Below are 20,237 nucleotides of genomic sequence, written 5' to 3'. Positions count from 1 at the left end.
GGCCATTAAAGCTTTTATTACTATTATTAAATTTGTATACCACCCTGTACCAGTAGATCTCAGGGTGGTTCAACAGAGAAATGCAGAACCACAAACAGGGTTGGGGGCATCAATTACTGTTTGATATTGACTTATTGCATTTAGAGGAACAGCTGGATCTGTTTTATGCAGCTGCATACATTTAAATGTTTGGCGTTCCCCTATCCTGGTGTGTCAATATCATTGCTTTCAAACTCTGAAAGTTCAGCAACATCCAAAACAATCATGTTAATTGAGTGGCTTTCTGTACATTCATGTTGGATATCCTACTCTACAAATCACTTTTTCTTGGCTGTGTTTAGACCCTGGGATGTTCACTTACACCATCATGTATACAAGGAAGATGGTGGCAGCCAGACCATGCCAAATGCACAACACACATTGCAGTTAGGTACACAGAAGTCATTGCCTCAGCAACGCTTGCAGTCAAGTGCTTTTTTAAAACATTATTAACCACCATGTTTGCATTTTAACTTTCAAGCGTGGTTCTCACACGTTCTAACCCATGGGTAGGCAAACTAAGGCCCAGAGGCCAGATCCGGCCCAATCGCCTTCTAAATCTGGCCTGCAGACGGTCCAGGAATCAGCGTGTTTTTACGTGAGTAGAATGTGTCCTTTTATTTAAAATGCATCTCTGGGTTATTTGTGGGGCATAGGAATTCGTTCATATTTTTTTCCTTCCAAAATATAGTCCGGCCCCTCACAAAGGTCTGAGGGACAGTGGATCGGCCCCCCTGCTGAAAGTTTGCTGACCCCTGTTCTAACCTCTTCCCTGCCTAACACCCCGTGCCCCCAGAACTGTTACTAGGTGTAGGGAAAATAGCTGCAGCATCACTGGTTCTTGGGGGAGGATAATAAAATGGAAATCTTAAGCTACTCTTCCACGTGTTTTACAAAGGTGTGCTCAAGCCACTTCAGAAAACTTTCAGTAATACTTGCTGCCACCATTCTTTTTTTTTGGGGGGGGGGTTAATTTATTGACTGAATAAGAGCTTTCTACAAGGAGACCAGCATTCGCTTACTTTTACGAGCGCATGCTGTCAAAGTATACCCTATTACCAAGAAAGTATTAGTGACTAACAGTGAATTTACAAGACACAAAATTGTCCACAATTACAGTTTCCTTCTCAACAAGAAGCCCAGTGTGGACCCAGATAATAGTCTTCCCATTTCCATCACCCACCTTGAAGTGAGCTGCAAAGCTCTGCAAATGTATTGGTGACTGCTGAAAACCAGTATTAACACACAGGTAACACCTTCTTAAAAGGGGACACGATTCGAATCTGGCCTCAGAGTACTGAAGGTCAGCCTTTGCAGCTAAGAACTGTAACGTCACACATTCGCACAGCCCGCATCCGAAGGCGCTCCCTCCCCACAAATAAACAAGAGGCAAGCCATCTAAAAACAATACGTCCTTTTTAATTGTTAAGTCAATAAAGAGGTATCAAAATTAAAAGAGGAGAATTACAGGGGATTTAACTGAACTACTAGGAGAGATTTCGGGGGTCTGGCCGGGGGGAGGAGAAAGAAAGGACAAATTCAACAGAAGACACGCCATGAACACACGGGGCTCTGGGAAGGAGGGAGGGAAGAGGGCAGTGAGGAGGCAGCCGACAAGGGGCTGGTGAGAGGCTCAATATCAGAAGAACGTCGGTGTTTGTTGAGGAGGAGAGAGGAGAGGTGTGCTGGGCGCTTAGGAGTCGTCTTCGCCATTGGCGCTGTCTCTGTCGTCTTCGCCTTCTTCGGGCTCCTTGTCATCCCCCTCGATGGACTCCAGCTGAGAGAGAGAAGGGGACAGGCAGAGGGGCCGAGTTAGCAAACAGGGAGAGCCGCGCTCCTCACTCCTGGCTCTCTGCCGCCTCCAGCTTCGTACCTGGTCGTCTCCCCGGTCTTCATTGTCGTCATTGTCCAGCAGGTCCCCTTCCTCAGCGGAGTCATCCGCCCCAGTCTCAGACTCCATCTTGACATTGCTCTCTTCTTTCTTGGCCGAGCTGCTGCTTTGCTCCTCCTCAGACTTGTCATTCTTCAGTTCTAGGAAGGGAGGATATAGAGAGGAGGGGTCCAGCAGGGTATCGGAACCGCTCGCCTGCTCTCCTAAGCTCTCGGGGCTGCCGCCCCACGTGGAATTTTCCTACATCAAGACTCGTCAAGCCAACCACACGCCTCTGGCGAGCCGGAACCATCCCAGAGGCAGAAGAGCTTTTATAAGCCGGAAGGAGGTTGGTTCTTCCTAGTCAGGCCACCTATGCAAAGGCATGAAGGGGCCGGCAGCTCGCGACATATCTGTGATCAAGCAGCTGCCATGGGTTCATTTGCAAGGCTGTTGTGGAGAACTATGGCTGTACACAAAGGGCTTTGGCAAGGTGGCTGCTCTCCCCACCGACAATATAGAGGGGCTAGAGCGCTGCCCTCCTAGCTATGGACAGATGTTAAATTGAAGAGCAGCGAAGGAGCATCACAAGGTTGCTCTCCTGGAAACCCAAAACCAAAGCCCACCTAGAAAACCACCACAATTACACATGTCAGATATGCATCCCTAGACAGCCCATTTCCCTCCGAAACAAGGTTCTCTCTTTATTGGGGAGAAAAGATAAAGCCTGAAGAGATGCTTCAAGCCAAATTCCCACAACCTTCAGCCCCCCAAAAGTCCCAAGCCCATGAAGGGCTTCCAGGGTCTTCCCCCCACCTCCCATCCACCTCCCAACCCTTTCATTCAACTGTTTACTTTGATCTTTCTCTATCTTCTCCAGGCTTTCCAGCAGGGAATCCACTTTCTGCTTAATCTGGGTCAGCTCCTTCTTAATGGTCTGCAGATCATCTCCTTTCACTGAAATAAAAAGGACATGAGCGCACTGTTTATCGGAAGCACTGATACCCAAGGCTTAGCTTTTTTGAATATAGGCACTCAATGCCTACTCCAAATATATTCAGCATCTCAACAATAGATGCTGAAAGACAACTAACGCAGATATAAATCTGGAGATTAAGCGAAGCATTTATCCCAGGGAGAGGAGGTTTCCCCACTGTTCCTTCTTCTCAACCGACCATTAAAAAAGAGATAGGGAAATAAATAGTGCTGAAAAGCAAAGGAAGGTGCAACTGTTGCCAGGAGTTTTCAGATGCCCCTCTGAAACTAGGATAAAGAACAGTCCAGGGTAGTGAAACTTTCTCACTCTTTATGGGCAAGTCAGCAATTTACTCCAGGAACTGGAATTGGAAACCTGCAGCCCTAGGGATACACAGGACCTTCAGCCCAAGCTCACAGCATGTGACCAGGACAGGCCTCTGGCAAGAGTGACCTCACCCTCTCCCAGCAGCTTGCTAGGCAAAGAGAGATAAAAGGGGGGCAAGAGGGTAACCCTTGCCCACTGCCAGCTTAAGCATCACCCACCACAGCATGCAGGGGCCCGTTTCAAATCAGGGAAGACTTTAAACATGTCAGATCTACTTTGTTAATTAGAAGTCTTCCAGCAAAATCCAAGCACAAAAACCTAATTAGAATTACAAGAGCAGGGTGCATCTGAACCTAGGAACTGGGTAGTTTTGTACCACCAGGACTGAATTGAGCTTACGGCCTTTTCACACACGAAATCACCACCTATCTTTCTTAAATTCAGTAGCCTAATTCAGGGGCAAGAATCATTTCCGTTGCTGCCATTGTTAACCAAGCGGGAAGCAGAATCTGTTGCACAATACCCAGTAGATCCCGATCTACCTTCTGCACACCCCAGTTCCAAATGGAACTTCTGCCTTGCCAAGAGAACAGTTCTAGCCAATCCCCAAGGATTTTATGTAAGGCTACCGCAACATTTAACCACTCAGTGGCACTTTGTGTGACTTTTCTGAATCCCAGTTTAAGTCCTTGCGCAAGAGAAAAAGGGCCCCCACCCCACTCAAATCACCTGCGCCTAGCCAGAAAATTCAACACATACACTTTCCAGACTTGGAAGACGACCCCCGCTGCCCACTCTTCGAGTTGAATCCGCTCTTGCCCCTGCGGGAGGTGTTGCCAGAAACCCGTTGGCGTTTGGAGGGTACCACGGCCCGGGCAATGGGAGGGGGAGGCGGCACCCGCGCTTGGTAGCTGTACATCCTAGGGGCACAAGAGAAAACTGCCATCGTCAGAAGCCAGCACTCAATTCCCTACTGAAACTGCCTCTTTGTGTTTTACACCGCATGTGTGCATCCTCTGCCCTGGGCTTCTCAAAACTCATTGTTTTGTTCGCGGGAACTAACCAATAGCACTCCCTTTAGAGTTCGCTCAGGAGAGCAGGCTCTACTTCCATAGCACTTGTAAGGCCTGTAGCACAAAGGGACCTTCCTCACCCACAGAATCCTGTTCCGTGAAGTCGCATGAGGATGACTCCTCTGTTCTGCATGCCTCCCTCTACTCCCCAAAATACAACCAAGTGACATCTTCCTTCGTGTAAATTCAATCTGCTTCTTGCTCATGCACAAGCTCAATGGCTGTGGTTCCTCCCTTCTTGGCATTTGGAGACAAACTGCACCGGAGATGTATGGAAGGGGCAACGGCTCACTGGTGGCTCCCAGGCTGTGCATGGTTAAGTGTCCCAGGAAAGCTCCCTCCCCACACCAACCCAAGAAGATCAGGCAGATCTTCTAGACAAGAAGGTTAAGACAGCTCCTTGCAGCATAGAAATAATAATTTTATTATTTGTACCCTGTCCATCTGGCAGCTGCTTTCTACCAACTCAAGAGTCCTGGCACTGGGACACCATGACTGGCAGCAGCTTCAGTGGCGGCTGGTGCCCAAGGGGACTGGCAGAAAGAAGGCAGGTGCAGCCACAGCCAGCAACAGGCGCGGCCAACTAATTCATCCTCCTCCCTTCTGAGTTCTAGAATGACAACAAAGAGATGGAGAAGGAGGAGGAGGAGGAGGAGGGAGGTAGCAGAAAGAGCCAACCCCTGGTTTGGTTGAAAGAGGATGGGTTGGGGCCAGTGGAAGTTGGTGGGACAGTATTTCGTTTGCACCCATGAACCAGCCTCCACTGAGAGGCTCTTCAGGGCTGCTGACAAGGGACTTTTGCAGCCCTATGCATGGGATGCAGGGAGGTACTTGAGGAGCTTCTAGCTGCTAACCTGGCACTCTACCACTGACCTACAACCCCTTGCGAAAACCCTTTCCTCCTCCCCAGACTCCTTTTGGCCAAAGAAAAAAATGCCTCCACTTTCCCCTCAAACACTGTCATCTCCCTTAAAGTTATCCCTATGGCTTCTACTACGCATCCCCTCGTCTTCCTTACCGTTTAACGGTAGACGGTTCTTAAAAATTTGACAAGCACCACAAGAACCCAGGATCTGGCTAAATGCCTTGAGTGAAAATGGAAATTCATTCTCAGGTTGTTATACTCTATGCCAGAAAAAGGAACCTACACCTGGAATGTTTTGGAAGGAGGGAATTAAAAGGCCTGATCTATTTGATGCTGACACAACAGAACAGTGTACTGGCGCCTTCCTTTTCTACCAAAAGGAATGAAGCATGTACAAAGCAGCAAACAGCATTCAGGTAAACCTACCTGTCGTAGTAGTCACGCTGGAAGTCATAGTCCAGGTCAAAAGATGACCTGAAAGACAAAGCACATGAAACATGGTCAGGTCTCTGGGAGACCACCAAGGAAAGGAATCCTGCTCAGGAGGGCTGAAAGGAACAGGCGATTCTTTCACTTCCTGTTATCAGGAGTCCATTCCCAGTCTGGCATATCAAGGCTAAACACAGTTATTCACAGAGCAAGAGCAAAGGCAACCCTGAGTTTATCCAACAATCCCTCTGTCTGTCACCCACACTTCAAAGCCACTTGAGCTTTGCGCTGGGATCCAAGATAACAAATTGCCACCCGCAGGTATAAAAAAACCACTCTCCCACATGGCCTCTCACATTCACATGAAGTTGCTTGCACGCATGCACACATACATATACACACGCCTCTACACACTCAGCTTCATTTCCTTGCAACCAGCTAGACAATTAAGACCTATGGAGACATTGCTCACTGCAGGGCACAAAGCCAGAGAAATAAAAAGAACAGAAATGTTAAAATAAAGGAAAAAAAACATAAGGGTCCCGACCTGACTAGAGGGGACGGAGAAGGTGGTGCGGCTACTGACCCGTACATCTCTGTGGCCGATCTCTTCACCCCAGCTTTGCCCCGGTTCAACTTCGGCTCGGCAGCCAGGTTAATATCTGGAACAGAGACACACAGAGAGAGACATACCAATTTTGAAAGCCAGCATCTCACAACTCTTGGAAACAAGTCGAGGCCTGCCATACATCTGGGCACTAACGTGTTGCCGAGCTCTCTCTGTTCTGGGATGGGGCACATTGCCCTAAGGGATGGCATAGGATATGCTGCTAAAAGGTACAGACAACATAATGCCCAGTAGCAAGAGAGCCAGGAGGGTAGAAGACAAGCTATGAGCCATTTGCTTCAAGCAGGAACACACACACACAAAAAAAGCCATTGTATTTGGCAAAAAAATGATACTGAATAAGACATCTCATGTCGGCCAGGATCTTCAGCCACTTGTCAGTTGCAAACACAGACACTCAGCTTCTTACTGCTGGGTGCGAAAGTGCAACTCTTTCCCTTGCAGTAAATCTATACCACGCAGTGACGGAACTAATATATGAAGCAGCACTTCCAAAGAGGGTTCACTGCAGGATGGACAGGCTACACCAAACAAACAATTTTTTCCCACACCACCTGGGGGAGGGGTGGCAGGAAAATGTTGTCTGGCAGAGAAAACACTGGAAAGACAAGCAAGGCTGAGCAAGCTTGTAAATAGCTGCTCCCAAGTTTCATGTGCAGAGTGAAAGTTTGTCCCAGTGACTAGGCAGGAAAGCTAGTCTAAAATGGAAGCGCACCAATATGCCATTATGTGACTACTAAACAGCTTGAATGGGCTACTAAGCTACTTGCACTGTTATTTACAGGGCTATGGGCAGTAGGGGAGAGAAGACTAAGCTGCTGGTTTCTCTGAAGATCAGGGATGTGGCTTTTCGATTGGAGGAATTTGGAATTGTGGCTTTCAAACAGGGCTGCATAAACACTCTTGTCTTGAGTCTTGCCTAATGAAACAATGAGCCAATTGCAATATTACAAGGATGCCGGCCGTGCAAGTTGTGTCTCCTTTCCCTATACTTAGGCAAACTGGTGAACTGCATTGAAGGAGCAATGCAATAAAAATGCTTTGGCTGCTGCCACTCAGGCTTTTTGGAGAGGAGTGGGGTAGAGTAGATCAAAAGAGGATTGGTGCCAGGCTCTATGCACCAATCCTAGCATTGCCAAATACCTACTGTATAAGCTAGTCTCATCAAAAGAGGAGACAAGGGTAGCCACAAGAAAGAGCTGGGTTGTGACATTCTGGACCCTAGTTCAAATCCCCACTGACTTGCCCAAGGACATCCACTCTCCTAGCTTCACACTCCTGGATGCTGTGAGGAGCAGGAAGACTGTCATAAACATACACAAACACCACACATACAGAGGAAGAAATGAAAAACCTGACCTAAAGGCTAGCTCTACATGGTGATCAACATTCCTTATTTCCATAAAAGCCAATCAAGGCTCCAAGCTGCCTTTCTTTTCCCTCACCAACCCAAAATGACCAACAGCCCTGGAAGGATCTCGGGAAAGAAAGGCAGATGAAGAAAAAGAAATAGAAATCGGGAACCTGCTCCTGCTCCATCCTCCGGAATGGATCATTAGAATTTGGGTATACGGTGGTACCTCAGGTTAAGTACTTAATTCATTCCGGAGGTTCATTCTTAACCTGAAAGCACACTTAACCTGAAGCAAACTTTAGCTAATGGGGTCTCCTGCTGCCGCCGCACCGCCGGAGCCTGATTTCTGTTCTTATCCTGAAGCAAAGTTCTTAACCTGAAGCACTATTTCTGGGTTAGCGGAGTCTGTAACCTGAAGCATATGTAACCTGAAGTACCACTGTACTTGATTAAGGCTTCAAAAGGCGTCAATAGAAAATTAGGAAAGACAGGCTTGTACCCCACCTTTCTGATGTTGCTCTGTGTGTTTACCATGTTTTGATGTTACTTGTAAGCTGCCTTAGAAGAAACTGTACCTTGAAAGGTGGAATAAAAATAAATACAATAAAATAAACATGGGCAACACGCTGCACTTCCGCACAGCTCAATATCTAGCTGTAAATTTTGACTTCCTTGCTCTCCTCTTTATAGACTTGCCACCTCCACTTTGACATCTAGACTGCCTCCAATACAGAGCCGAAAGTATGTGCTTGGTTTGCGTATGTAGTTGTTTGGCTCTGTTAGCAGAGAGTGGTGTGTTATGTCTGAGTGTGAAATGAGGCAATAAGGAAGCAATAGAAGCGCTCAGAAAAGGAACTGGTCAGTGATTTCAGCCAGGCCTAAGAAAAGGGGTAAGCTAAAAACCACCACAAGGCGCTCACCTAGGACCTGGCCTGCGATCATCCTGCCATCTTCTCCTGCCACGGCAGCGCGAGCGTTGCGCTCGTTCACGTACTGCACGAAGGCAAAGCCCTTGTGCACAGAGCAGCCCACAATCTTGCCGTACTTGGAGAAGATGGCCTCCACGTCCGACTTCTTCACCACTAGCGTGTTGAGATTGCCGATGAACACGCGGGAGTTCAGGGAGCGTGGGTCTGTCTTGTTGGTGACGTTGCTGGCCATGACTCAAGTATGCAGCAGAAACACAGGCTTGGTGCTGGAGGAGGAAGATTGTCAGAGAAGGGAAAGCAGTCACGTGGGATTTCAGCATCTTGACACATGCGCACACACACAGCCAACAGAATACACACACACGCAGCCTGGCAGGATGCGCTTCCCCCTTTGAACGAATGGCTACGATCCCCAAGGCATGCTGGAAAATCTCAGATCTATCCTGCAAGCAGTAAGGCATAGTAGTATTGCTAAGCAACTGCATTTTCCTTTTTTAAAAAATGATTGTCACTAGGCAAAGACCATTTTTCGTAAGGCACTAAAGGAAGTGAGGTGGCTTTACCACCAGCCTGCCACAGAACCACCCACATTCTCCCACAAGAGACACCTGTGCCCACGTCAAGCCCTGGCTGTGCATGATATTGTGTCTAAAGCTAGCAGTGGTATTCCAAGATGGGTGGGTATCTATCATGTCAGCCTGGTCTCAGGAGAAACTCAACTGCTAGACCATGGGGCAAACTAAGGCCTGGGGGCCAGATCCGGCCCAATCGCCTTCTAAATCCGGCCTGTGGAGGGTCCGGGAATCGGCATGATTTTAAAGGAGTAGAATGTGTGCTTTTATTTAAAATGCATCACTGGGTTATTTGTGGGGCATAGGAATTTGTTCATTTTCCCCCTTCAAAATATAGTCCAGTCCCCCACAAGGTCTGAGGGACAGTACACTGGCCCCCTGCTGAAAAAGTTTGCTGACCCCTGCTCTGGACCCTTGTTTCAAGGACAAGCATATTGTGGGTAGAATCAATTTTACTCCTAGCCCTCAATTTTGCTTTTAATCAGCTTTCTAAGGAACACAACTACAGAAAACCCAGCTCCAGTTCAGATGAAACCGATACAAAAAGCTGTCACCAGCTAGCAGAATTTCTAGTAGTGAGACAACTCTCACACACAGTTTTCTCAACAAAACTTCTTTCAAAAGCAGTGAGTGGAATGCTATCTAACTTTGGGCCTCCATTTATAGATGCTTATGACAAAAGCACCAGGACCTTGCTGTGATCTTTAGATTCATTGATACACATGGAAATGAGATTCTGGTTCAAGTCCCAGCCTCATTTCAACCACTTACATGGAGCAACAACATGGAGCCTGCTCAACTACACAAGTCTCTTGTGCACACCTAGTTAACATAGTTATACTTAGAATATATTTTTAAAGCGACCAGTGGAAACTAAAATAAATCAGTATTGGAACTTCGTCTATGTACAAACTCAGGTCTTGTAATACATCTGAAAGTAGCCTGGGAAAGAAGTTTCAGCGTGGAGGAACATTAAACGCTGCTCACCACATTTTCTTTCTCTCTCTTTCTCATGCATGCACACAACACGTTCTCTCCTCTCCATGCCCCCCCCCCCCCAAGCTATTTACAAAAATCCAGCAGGGCAAAGCCTTTTACTTTCCTGCTCTCACCTTGGCACATTTAGTTCTGTTGCATGTGATACTCGACAACCCAGACCTAAGCCATCAAGTGAACAGAGTGGGGGACTGATTGTTAAGTTTCGCTGCTGGAGGTCCATGTTCAGATTCTTTGCCCAGCAATGAAACTCCCAGATGCTCATGAACGCTCTCTGCCTATACTTGCTTCACAGGACTATTGCAAGAACAAGATGAGAATGGAGAGCAACCCCTGGATAATGAGTAGAGTCATGGGGAAAATCCCAAGACCTTTCAAAAGATTCAACACTTTCAGTTCCAGCTAGCAGTTTTGTTTGAGATGGGCAGAGGAAAAGACTAGCACATGATTTTTGTGATCAGAAACAAGGTAAATGTGTGTGTGTGGTCACAGCATACACTGCAGCCAAAGGCCAGCGAAACAGGATTAAGAGCAGGTGGTGTATATGGGACTGACAACATGCAGCAAAGCACAGGGACGGAAATTAGATTTATGGTGCTATCACCTTTCTGTGCGACCTCAAGGTGGGATGAGTGTTTCGTTAATCATCCTCTACCAAAAGCAATTCTAATGGCCAAATGTCAAAGGCTGTCAGAAGGCCCTCTCTGCAAGGCTCCAAGGAGACCCAGCTTTAAGCTCTGCAGGGTTTGATAAATCCACTTGCCTCCTCACTGTACGTGAGTGCTTCACCCCCAACTGATGACCATCCCTGCACTTCCATCACAAGTCCTGTTTGCAGGGAAGTACCCCTCTTCACCACCACCACCACCCTGCCCAATGCTTCAGTGGAAGAAACAAGGTGTAGTCTTTTATTTTTCTGGTGAATTTTGTATTTTGTATACTGTATGCTTTTATCATCTTAAGTCACTCTGAGACATTATTGTAGAAAGCAACAAATAAATGCAATAAGTAACAACAAAAACAACACACTCTCTTTCTCGTGCAAGTTGGGCTTTTGCAGCCCATGGCTCCCTCCTGCCAAAAACAGGGGAGAGGGATAAAGGAAGAAATGACACTATCTTTCTCTTTTCTGGAGGAATGAAGAGGCAATCTCTTTTCTGTCCAGTTCAATTCATGATGCAGGCAGCAAGGAGGTGCTGACACTTTCTTTCAGAAGTTGAACTCACGGGGGCGGGCAGGCCAGGGACATCTCTCCCTCACCCCGAATCAGAAGAAAAGTGGTTTTGCTCCCAGACATTTCCACAGAAAGCATCAACTGTGTTTTTCTGTTCTCTCTTTAAATTTTCTATCTATCGATCGATCTAGGGATGGGGGGGTATTAGCTCTCCTTTATTCCCTTTCCTGCACAGATAAAAGGGTCACTTCCATCCGTTCCCACAGATGGTTCTCATACATCAAGCTGCAATTTTGCAGAAAATGCCAGGAGTCCCTCTCTGCTGATGCCTTCGGCAAAAACCCAACTGGGAGGAAAAAACCAACGTTCTCTCTCTCCTCTCTCTCTTGCAAGTTAGGCTCTGGCAAATTGCAGCAAGCTAAGGAGGAGGCAAGGAATGACTAGGTTTCCTTCCACAGGTTTTTTGGAAGATGCAGAGGGGTGCTGCTTTCTTCAAAAGCCCAGTCCACAAGCTCTCTGCACATTCTACAGCTCTCTGGGAAAGCAATGGGGAGCAAGCCATGGTGGTAGCAATGAATGGGATTAACTCACAAACCAAACCAAAATGTGCTGGCTGCCGATTACACATCTGTCCATGAGTTACCATGCCTCAGCAAGCCATATTATGACCACAAAACTTAGTTCTGAAGAGAGGTCCCATGACTTTAGCTGGCACCTAGCATGGACTTCTTCCGTTTGTCGCTGCCAGGTCCGTGCTGTGCCCAAGGCATAGATTGGCTATTATTTCATTATTAACCAGAGCCTTTATCAGCCACCATCACTACCCTTAAAGATGTTCATGATGTAACTTTTCACAAAGCTATTGCCTGAACTTGCTTGTTTCACTCCCGCCCCTGTTGCCTTTCTCATGTCTATCCTAAGTCTGCTGGCAGAGACTTCTTTTAATCTCTGCAGTGCATCAAGGTAACTTGGGCACTGTGACATACTCAATTATTTTTATATATAGCTCAACTGTTAAAAGAGATTGTTCCAATCTGTTAATTAGGGTCAAGTAACGGGCAAAAGATTCCAAGTATGTGCGCATGCACTGCAAAGTTTAACACAGAATTATACTCTGGGAGTGTAGTTTTGTTGCCACTTTTAAAAAAAGAAAGAGTCCACCACACAAAACTGGCCAGTTCACCCCCTACCCACAAAGCCCAGCGCAACAAGATATACTGAGCTTGGTTGCTGAACTTGGTTCTGCTCCCCAAAACCAAACAACCCCTCTCCCCCACTTCTAACCCTTAAAGTGGCTGCGTGTTCAGAAGGCAATGAAGACCTGAACAGGTCCACTCACATCTGCTAACAGAGATTTGCTTGTAGTGCAGGTGTGTACTCTTTTTCAACAAGGCCTTTAAGAGGGATGGCTGCTGAAGCCTGGAAGTAAGCCAACTCAGCCCCTTACCATCAGCCAAGATGGGTTTGTGTCTGCTCCATGCAAGGCTCCGCAGGTAACTGCCTCTGCCAATCCAGACTGGGCGTCCATGACGGCGTTTGTAAGGGAGGGATGGTGTGGAGGAAAAGATCAAGATGGGAACTGAAGGGTACGAGACAGGAAGGGGGGGCAGGGTCTGACCAAGGGAAGGCTGTCACTGCTAGCGAGCGATCAGCACCACAGACACATTGCAGCAACAGTTGAAAAATTGCACAGAAATGAAATATTAAAAATTAAAAAAAATAAAAATAAAAAAGTGTAGGAACTTCCTGAGATGTTCAAACAAGTTCTGGAGAGAAACTGGGTTCCGTTCTTAGCAGCCAGGCAATCAGGGAGGGAGGGAAAAAAAGAGTTAAATGCGATCAATCCACTTTTTTAAAAAAAATGTGTTTTAAAAACCTTGTTGTGTTTTTCCCCCCCAAGGGGTTAAAAGCCCAGAGTCAGTTAGGACCACTCAGAAAAACTCCATTTTCATCCGGTTAAAAATCAGCAGTCATTTTTTTTTAATCACCACCATCAGCAACACATCATCATAGTCACAGTCACCACCATCATAGTAGCAATAATATCAATAAGTAACTAGCAACAACGATAAAAAGGAAATCAGTGGAAAGGCAGGAAAAAATTGGAAAAAAATTGAATAACTTACTGTAGCTGAAGATCAAAAAAATCTCGCTGTAAAAAAACAAAAATAAAAATAGCCCAGATTAGAAAAACCGGAGGTGTAAAAAGGTCAAAGTCAGTAACGATTTTTTCCTCTCTCTCTCTTTCATTTTCTGTCCTTTTTCCCCCCTCTCACCCTCTTGTTCCAGCCACGGTTACTGCAGAACCAGGCAGGGGAGAGCTCCCGGCAGGAAACAATCCAAGCCCTTTGAACACCATTTCTAAAAATGCCTGAGAGAGGTGAGCTCATGCGAGGCTAAAAGATTCCTCCTCTAACCCAGCTGCTGCAGGAAAAAAAAAAGTGATTTTTTCCCCAAAATTAACATCTTTCAATCCAGCTCTGGCTTCACTGCAAGGCCAACGCTGGGCCGCAAAGCCACCGTTTTGATAAAAAAAACGGCTCATTCTAAGACATTGGGAGGGGTGTGCGTGCGGTGGGGTGGGTGGGTTTTTTTTAAATAAAAAAACAAAACACGAAGCTGAGCTCCAGTGAAGGAAGGGTTGGGGGTTTTCGCCTTGCTGCCCTGTGAAAGGAGAAGGGACAGGATGAGTCAGGGTACCCGAGAAACGTTGCCCACATCTCCCAGTTCCCCCCTCCCCAGCGCAGAGAATGCCAGTCCCACGTGGCTACCCCAAGCTCACAGATGACGTCAAAAGGCACCAGGAAGCTTGTGGTAGGAGGTGGAGTACATTGAAGCTCATACACAGATACCCTGAAGCAAAGATGGAGGAGGAAGACTTCACAGAGATTCTGATGCATGCAACTGAAGGAGAAGCAACCTCTACAAACCTCATAAGCGTTAAAAGCATGAGGGCACTGCAGCCTAATGCTCTATGCATCACTCCCCAGAAGTGCACCCACCCACTGGTTTTTAGCATCATGTTCAAAACTGGAAGCAATCCTAGTCCTGGGTACCAATTTTGATAAGCCATCAATTAAATTCTAGCCCAACTGTTTTATCTGCCTTCCCACCCAGCATTTAAATGCCAGGAAAGTACTGCAGATAAACCACCCAGATTTACACTTTAAATAATCCCCAGGTCTCTCAGAAGAGAAATTCATAGGCAGAACACTCCTTTTCTCTACTGTGCTATGTTATGCCTGGAAGGATATAGGGTAAGTTTAGTGCAGTCAGCACAGGCAGGGAAAATAACAAAGGGAGAAGGGCAGGTCATTTTGGAATTACTTGGCAAAAGTGATAAGCAAAACAGGTTTGGTTGATGCCAAACACATTTTGATGGCAGCTTCAAGCAAACTGAAATGCTCTTTTGGACCAGATCTACTAACACTTTGGAGACAGGTGATGAGTATGTGGTGGTGCTAGGAGGATAGACTTCCAGCCACATTTCCTCAACGCTACTGGGGAGGTCAATGTATGGTCCCTGGCAGAAGAACCCAGACAACCAGTTCTACCTTTCCACCCTTTGTACAAGTTCTCAACAAATGGAAGGAAGCATGTTAAGAGAGAAGAAGGCTAATGTATTCAGATTCTTCTACTAAGCGTGACCCAGCACGTGGAAGACTTGGATTCAAACTCCTGGTCTTGTGCAAATCCTGTGGCAACTCCTTACAGAACAGCTAGTTCAATCTTGCACGAACACTTGCAGGCTTCAGCTTTCAAAAAGTGACACCAAAAGCTCGTAGCCTTTAAGGTATCATGAGACTCATGCCTGCCTCCCACCCCGTTCCTGCTGCAAACTAATAAAACTAATTGAATGGAATTTTAAGTTAATTGGCTATTAGTTCAGTGCTACAGGTGCTAATAAAGAGCTATGTGCTGCAAGCTAGTGAGCACCCAGGACCTGTCCAGTCAATGAATGGGTTTTGGCGCATCAGGGATAACTGTTTTGCAATTTACACATCTGGACAAGGGCAATCACTGGTGCTGTCCATACAGAAAGAATCCTGCCCTCACTATGTTCCCATTCCCCTCCTATGTGATTTACATATCTCTAGGCACCAAACGAAAACAGCCCTCTTCTCTCAGACGTTTGGCTAATTAAACTGTCTAAAAAGGGGGGAGGGGAGTGTTTTTGTTTGTTACTATGTTACACATTTCTGTGTTTTTATATTGTGAACTGTCCCTGTGAACCTTGGATGAAAGGTGGTATAGATATGTAATAAATAAGAATAAGAATACCATAAACCATCACTGTAAACCTAGCTTATGGCTAGACATCAATGCCAGACCCTCACTCCTGATCCTGCCTATCAGTCTTTCACAGGAACACCATGTCCTACCTCAAAGCAGGATGGTAGCTCTTCAACATGATGTTCACCAATAATAAGTGCTGTACAAATTACTTCTAAACTAACAACACAATTAGCAGCCAAATGATTCTGAAGGATTCCAAGTGAAATGCAATATCAGGCTTTTGTGGGCTTCCCCAGGAGCAGAGCAGTTAACCCTACTTAACCCTGTCCCAAAGCTGGGGTCTATATGAGCTGAACCCAATTCTCTTAACAATTGAAAAACTTTTTAAAACGCAAATCCAAATTCAAGACAGGCAGCACAGCTGTACTGAATCAATTGCAGCTGGCAAAGGCAATATACAAAAGTGTTTTTGACTCCCATTAGTTAGATCAAGACCTCTGTGTAACTCAGAAGCTTGCATATTGCTAAGCATGCAAAACAGACCCAATATAAATAGGCCACCCCAAATTATACAAAATTTAGAGCAATAATTGACAACAATCTAGACCAGGCCAGGGAACTACTAATGATTTTTTTCCTTCAGAAAAAGCAGCAAGTAGTGGAGTGGCAGCTCTAAAGATGAACAAATCTAAAAACGAACCTCAGGTCCAGGTTATTTGAATGACCATTGAAGCATTCCTGGGTTCTGAGATCTTTGGGGCAGGCCCTTCTCTGGGTTACACTACCTTCACAAGCACATTTGGTGGGAGTGCAGGAAAAGGCCTTCTGGATGGCTGTTCCCAAATTTTGGAACTCCTTAGAGAAGCTAGACTGGTTCCTTCCTAACTGTCCTTCTGCTGGCAGGTGGAGACTTGTCTTATTCCTAAAGCCTTTTCAGAACTGTTTTTAAAGAAGGGCTTTGAGTAGTTCTGTGCTGCTTTTACTATCTGTATTTTAATACGTTGATTTATTTTTCTATTAATTCTATGTCTGTTTAATAACTTTTAAACTTCTGTGTTTTATCCATGTTTTAATTTCTGTAAACCCCCCTTGAGTCCTGGTTCTGTGTGAAAGGCAAGATAATATAGCAATCTTGCTGCAATCCTATATAAACTTCCTTGGGAACAAGCCACATTAAGCTCAGTAATATGTACTTCCAAGAAAATCTATTTAAGATTGCACAGCCTATTGATGTGCCACAAGGCACTCTGCTTTTGCAGCAACTGATTATTTAGTTAAAGAATGCATACCCTGCTTCTCACTGTATTCCTCAATGTGACAAACATGATCCCTCTGGAACTTTTTTTTTTTAACAAAAAAAGTTCAGTATGTTCCCACCTTAAGCGCGATTAAATATTGTAAATTAATTGCATGCATGGCAGAGTTTAATAGCGCCTTTTGTGTTGTCTTTTCCCAGTGCGAAAAAGCTTTTAATCTCCTGGGCCTGCTTATCAGGTTCTGGGGGGCTCTTGGGACGGCCCAGCAACGAGATCTCAAAAGAGCCTCCCGGAGCCTGGTAAGCAAGGTGGAGAATTTAAAAGCTCTCTGCCTTGCTTGGTAGGCAAGGATGGTCACATGAGGGCAGTTTGAAGGAGGTGGTTCAGATATGTATGTTTTTTCTTATACACACCATCCCCAGAACGCAGCCCCCATGCAAGATGCTAGCGTACTGTAGTTAAGCAACAGTCTGTATGACTTCTAATTTTTGCAGGGTCTTGCAGGCTGAATGGCACAAAGGCTACAGAGGACCAGGGGACCTGAGCGTGTAAGAACAGCTTTACTCCAGTTGTCACTAGAGAGCTTCCAAGCTCAATTCAATATGCTGATGCTAACCTGTAAAGCTCTCAATATTTGTGGCCAGCTTCTCTAAAGGACCACCCTTAGCTCTTATGATCCTCAGCGTCTGTAAAAAAACAACAACAAAGGCCCTTCTGGCATGCCCACAAGGGGAACACAGAAAACCGCCTTTTAACAATATCAGATTGCATGCCCATCTTGCTCAGTACTGCCCATTCTGACTGGTAGCACCTCTCCCAAGGTTACAGGAACCTGACTTTATGACACCAGGGACTAAGCCTGTGACCTTACTGCCCTTCCCTAAACTATTAGGCTGGTGGGCTCAAGTGTGGTGGTACCATGGCTTTGAAACTCCCTCCCTGCAGAGCTAACAAAGCCTTCAAGCGTGCCTCAAAAATTCGATTTGTTGCAACTAGCTACACTTTCCCCAGTTGTTTTTATGTCACTCATTCCTGAGACTTGTTGGTTCCTCAGAATTCTCTATTATTATTATTATTATTAAACAACCCAAATGCATTTCAATTGGATCTCCAGTTGTGCACTGCCTTGTGAGGGCTAAGAGGCAAGATATAATAACATATATATATATATATATATATATATATATATATGGCGCACCCCCGCAACTCTTCTGCCATGTTTATTCATGAAGCAGCCCCGCTGAGCTCAGAAAAGCGTGGCCAAGAGCGCAGCCTACATTAGACCACTAATCCGGATTAGGCCAGGAGAGAGGGCGTGCGGGCGCCATGCCTTCTGCACGGGAAAGGAACACGCGGGCAGAAATGTCACTTCCTGACCAAAGCCAATAGCCTCACGTGGGTTGTTTTTTGTCCCACCGCCACCTAACTCTTTCAAGCGGGGGGATGAGGATTATTTCCTCCTCCTCCCCCGCCCAAGTACAATGGTCTCTTCCAGAGGCAACACATATGAATTAGCTCGGAATGTACCATTTGGACTAAGCGGGGGGGGAGGGGGGAGAATCTCTCGGATCTTCCTATTTCCCTGCGAAGGCCGGGAAGGGAGATACCAAAGTGGCAGGGGAAGAAAACAAGAGAGAAAGGGCGGTACCATCATTAACTCTCCCCCCCCCCCCCGCGGCCGAAGCGCGAAAAGGAAAGAAACGTCGCCGCTCCTTCCTTGGCCACCTGAGGCGTTAATATCCAGGCAACGAACTCACCAGGAGGCCCAGCTCCGGAACGGCGTCGTTTTCCTTATCTATAGGGCTTTTTATTTTCCTCCTTCTTCTTTCACATATACCTTCGCCTCATCCACGCTCCGGACTCTTCACAAAATGGCGCCCCCGCCGCCCTCTGCCTCTGCGCCGCGCAGCCGGGACGTAGCGCGGCGCGGCCCCTTTTCATGCTACACCGTCTGTCATTGGAAAGGGACTTTATATATGGACGTCGTTCACTGGCTACCATTCGCTCTCAATCAAATGGGGGACCAATAAGCGCCCGCTGAGGTTGTGAAGGTGAGGACGAAGCAATAATAGGGAGAGGGAGAGATTTGCAACGTGAAAGGCGGGACTCGAAACGCGATAGGCTAGCAGGGGTGTCGCTCTGTGTCCCGGTTGTTCGCTTTGTGATTTGACAACTGGGCTGTCAGTCCAACTTTCCCTCGCAGTGATTTCAGCTGTTCATTTATCCCCCCACCCATTTATTCCCGTTTCCTTTTCTGAATGGTGTTCATCCCTGCCACTCATCTCTTCTTGGTTTGTGATAGGTCAAGGTCTTACAGCCAGCGACCAATGGTGCCTAAAAGGGTGTTTCAATAACTAAATTAGGTTGTTTTACGTACATCCGGCTCCCTTGGGGAAATAAGTCTCCATTGCCTACGAGCGAATAACGTAAGTAAAGTCTCGAGTAGTCATTGGACAGCGCGCAACCCTAACACAATTGGGCCCCGTTAAAAAAGGAGGCGTAACTTCGGCTTTGCTCGGCCAATAAATGCTTGCCTTGTGCCTAGACTCAAATTTTGATTGGTATGTTTGAAAAGTATCCCGCCTCATAAACCTGTCCGTTTATTTTACCTTACAGACCTCCTAGTACAGCCTCATTTTAATTGTCCACCTTCTCCCACATTCTATCTTGAGATTGTAGCTGCCTGCACATTATACATTTAAAGGAAATGATTTTGTCCCAATAATCCTGGGAACTGTAGCTTGCCCTTCACAGAGATGAGGAACTATCGTTCCCGTAATTATTATTTTTTTTACAAAAAAATTTTTTGGGAGGGGGAAGCATGTATGTTAAATGTACAGTACTGTATGTACACAGCCTAAAAGCAGCCAAGTTTTTGCCTCCCCCTTTATGCTTTGTTTACCTTCTAGCCCTATAAAGAATTCTGGAGAACTTAGTTTGGTTCCCGTAAGGTACTTCCCTATGGCGGATTTTAAAATCTTAAATTATATTCGATTTTCTTGCAGGCAAATGCACATAGGTCTGCAACTGTTCCAGGCTGTGCTATGCTATACATTTTACTGGGAAATACGTTCCACTGAAATCATCAAGAGCAGGTTTTTCTCATGTACTCTTGAAACTAACTTGAAGAAACTGAAGAATCTGAAGAAGTTTATCTGAAGTGTGTATGCACACAAAAGCTTATACACAGAACAAACTTAGTTGGTCTTTAAGTTGCTACTGGACAATTTTTTAATTTATTTCGACTGCATCAGACCAACACGGCTACCTACCTGAATTTAAGAAACTGAGTTTTCTTTTTTAAATTTCTCCTCCCTCCTGATCCCTTTTTATTTTGCATTGTGCATTTTAGATTGCAAGCCTGAGTGTAGGGACTGCCTTATCGCTGACCTTTATAAACCACTCTGGAAGTTTTAAAAAAGTTTTAAATAAATGAGTAGAATGTTTGGCATCACAGCTCACTTAGAATTAAGCCCACTTTACTAAACCGGATTTGCTTCTGACTCAGCACAG

At 46.0% G+C, this 20,237-nt stretch overlaps 1 protein-coding gene across 11 annotated transcripts; it reads right to left on the bottom strand.

The window, feature by feature from the left end:
* Positions 1–1,438: 1,438 nt before the first annotated feature.
* HNRNPC (heterogeneous nuclear ribonucleoprotein C) lies at positions 1,439–18,637 on the bottom strand. Of its 11 annotated transcripts, none has more exons than XM_083581470.1 (9): positions 18,482–18,626; positions 12,680–13,896; positions 8,482–8,756; positions 6,127–6,241; positions 5,577–5,624; positions 3,972–4,132; positions 2,765–2,866; positions 1,913–2,070; positions 1,439–1,816 (listed from the first exon to the last, which is right to left on the bottom strand). In XM_083581470.1, the coding sequence occupies exons 3-9, from the start codon at positions 8,720–8,722 to the stop codon at positions 1,733–1,735; spliced, it is 909 nt and encodes a 302-aa protein (XP_083437596.1). In that variant the 5' UTR covers positions 8,723–8,756; positions 12,680–13,896; positions 18,482–18,626; the 3' UTR covers positions 1,439–1,732. The 11 variants fall into 11 exon arrangements, with proteins under 11 accessions (XP_083437596.1, XP_083437595.1, XP_083437591.1 ...); XM_083581469.1 differs by having other exon boundaries at positions 13,359–13,384; XM_083581465.1 differs by having other exon boundaries at positions 6,166–6,241; positions 13,359–13,384; positions 18,562–18,626.
* Between the last annotated feature and the right edge of the window lie 1,600 nt (positions 18,638–20,237).

The sequence above is a fragment of the Podarcis filfolensis genome (genome assembly GCF_964270895.1).
Source record: "Podarcis filfolensis genome assembly, chromosome: 13".
Classification (NCBI taxonomy): Eukaryota; Metazoa; Chordata; class Lepidosauria; order Squamata; family Lacertidae; genus Podarcis; species Podarcis filfolensis.
The sequence above is the reverse complement of the archived record's forward strand: the minus strand, read 5'-3'. Positions and strand labels throughout refer to the sequence as shown.

Bases quoted from the DNA above. Each gene is read 5' to 3' on its own strand.
- HNRNPC (XM_083581467.1), bottom strand. From the start codon at position 8,722: ATGGCCAGCAACGTCACCAACAAGACAGACCCACGCTCCCTGAACTCC. The intron at 5,625-6,126 runs GTCGGGACCCTT...TTTGTCTTTCAG, and splicing joins TCTCCGTCCCCTCTAGTCAG to GTCATCTTTTGACCTGGACT. The intron at 4,133-5,576 runs GTAGGTTTACCT...TTGTGCCCCTAG, and splicing joins CAGCGTGACTACTACGACAG to GATGTACAGCTACCAAGCGC.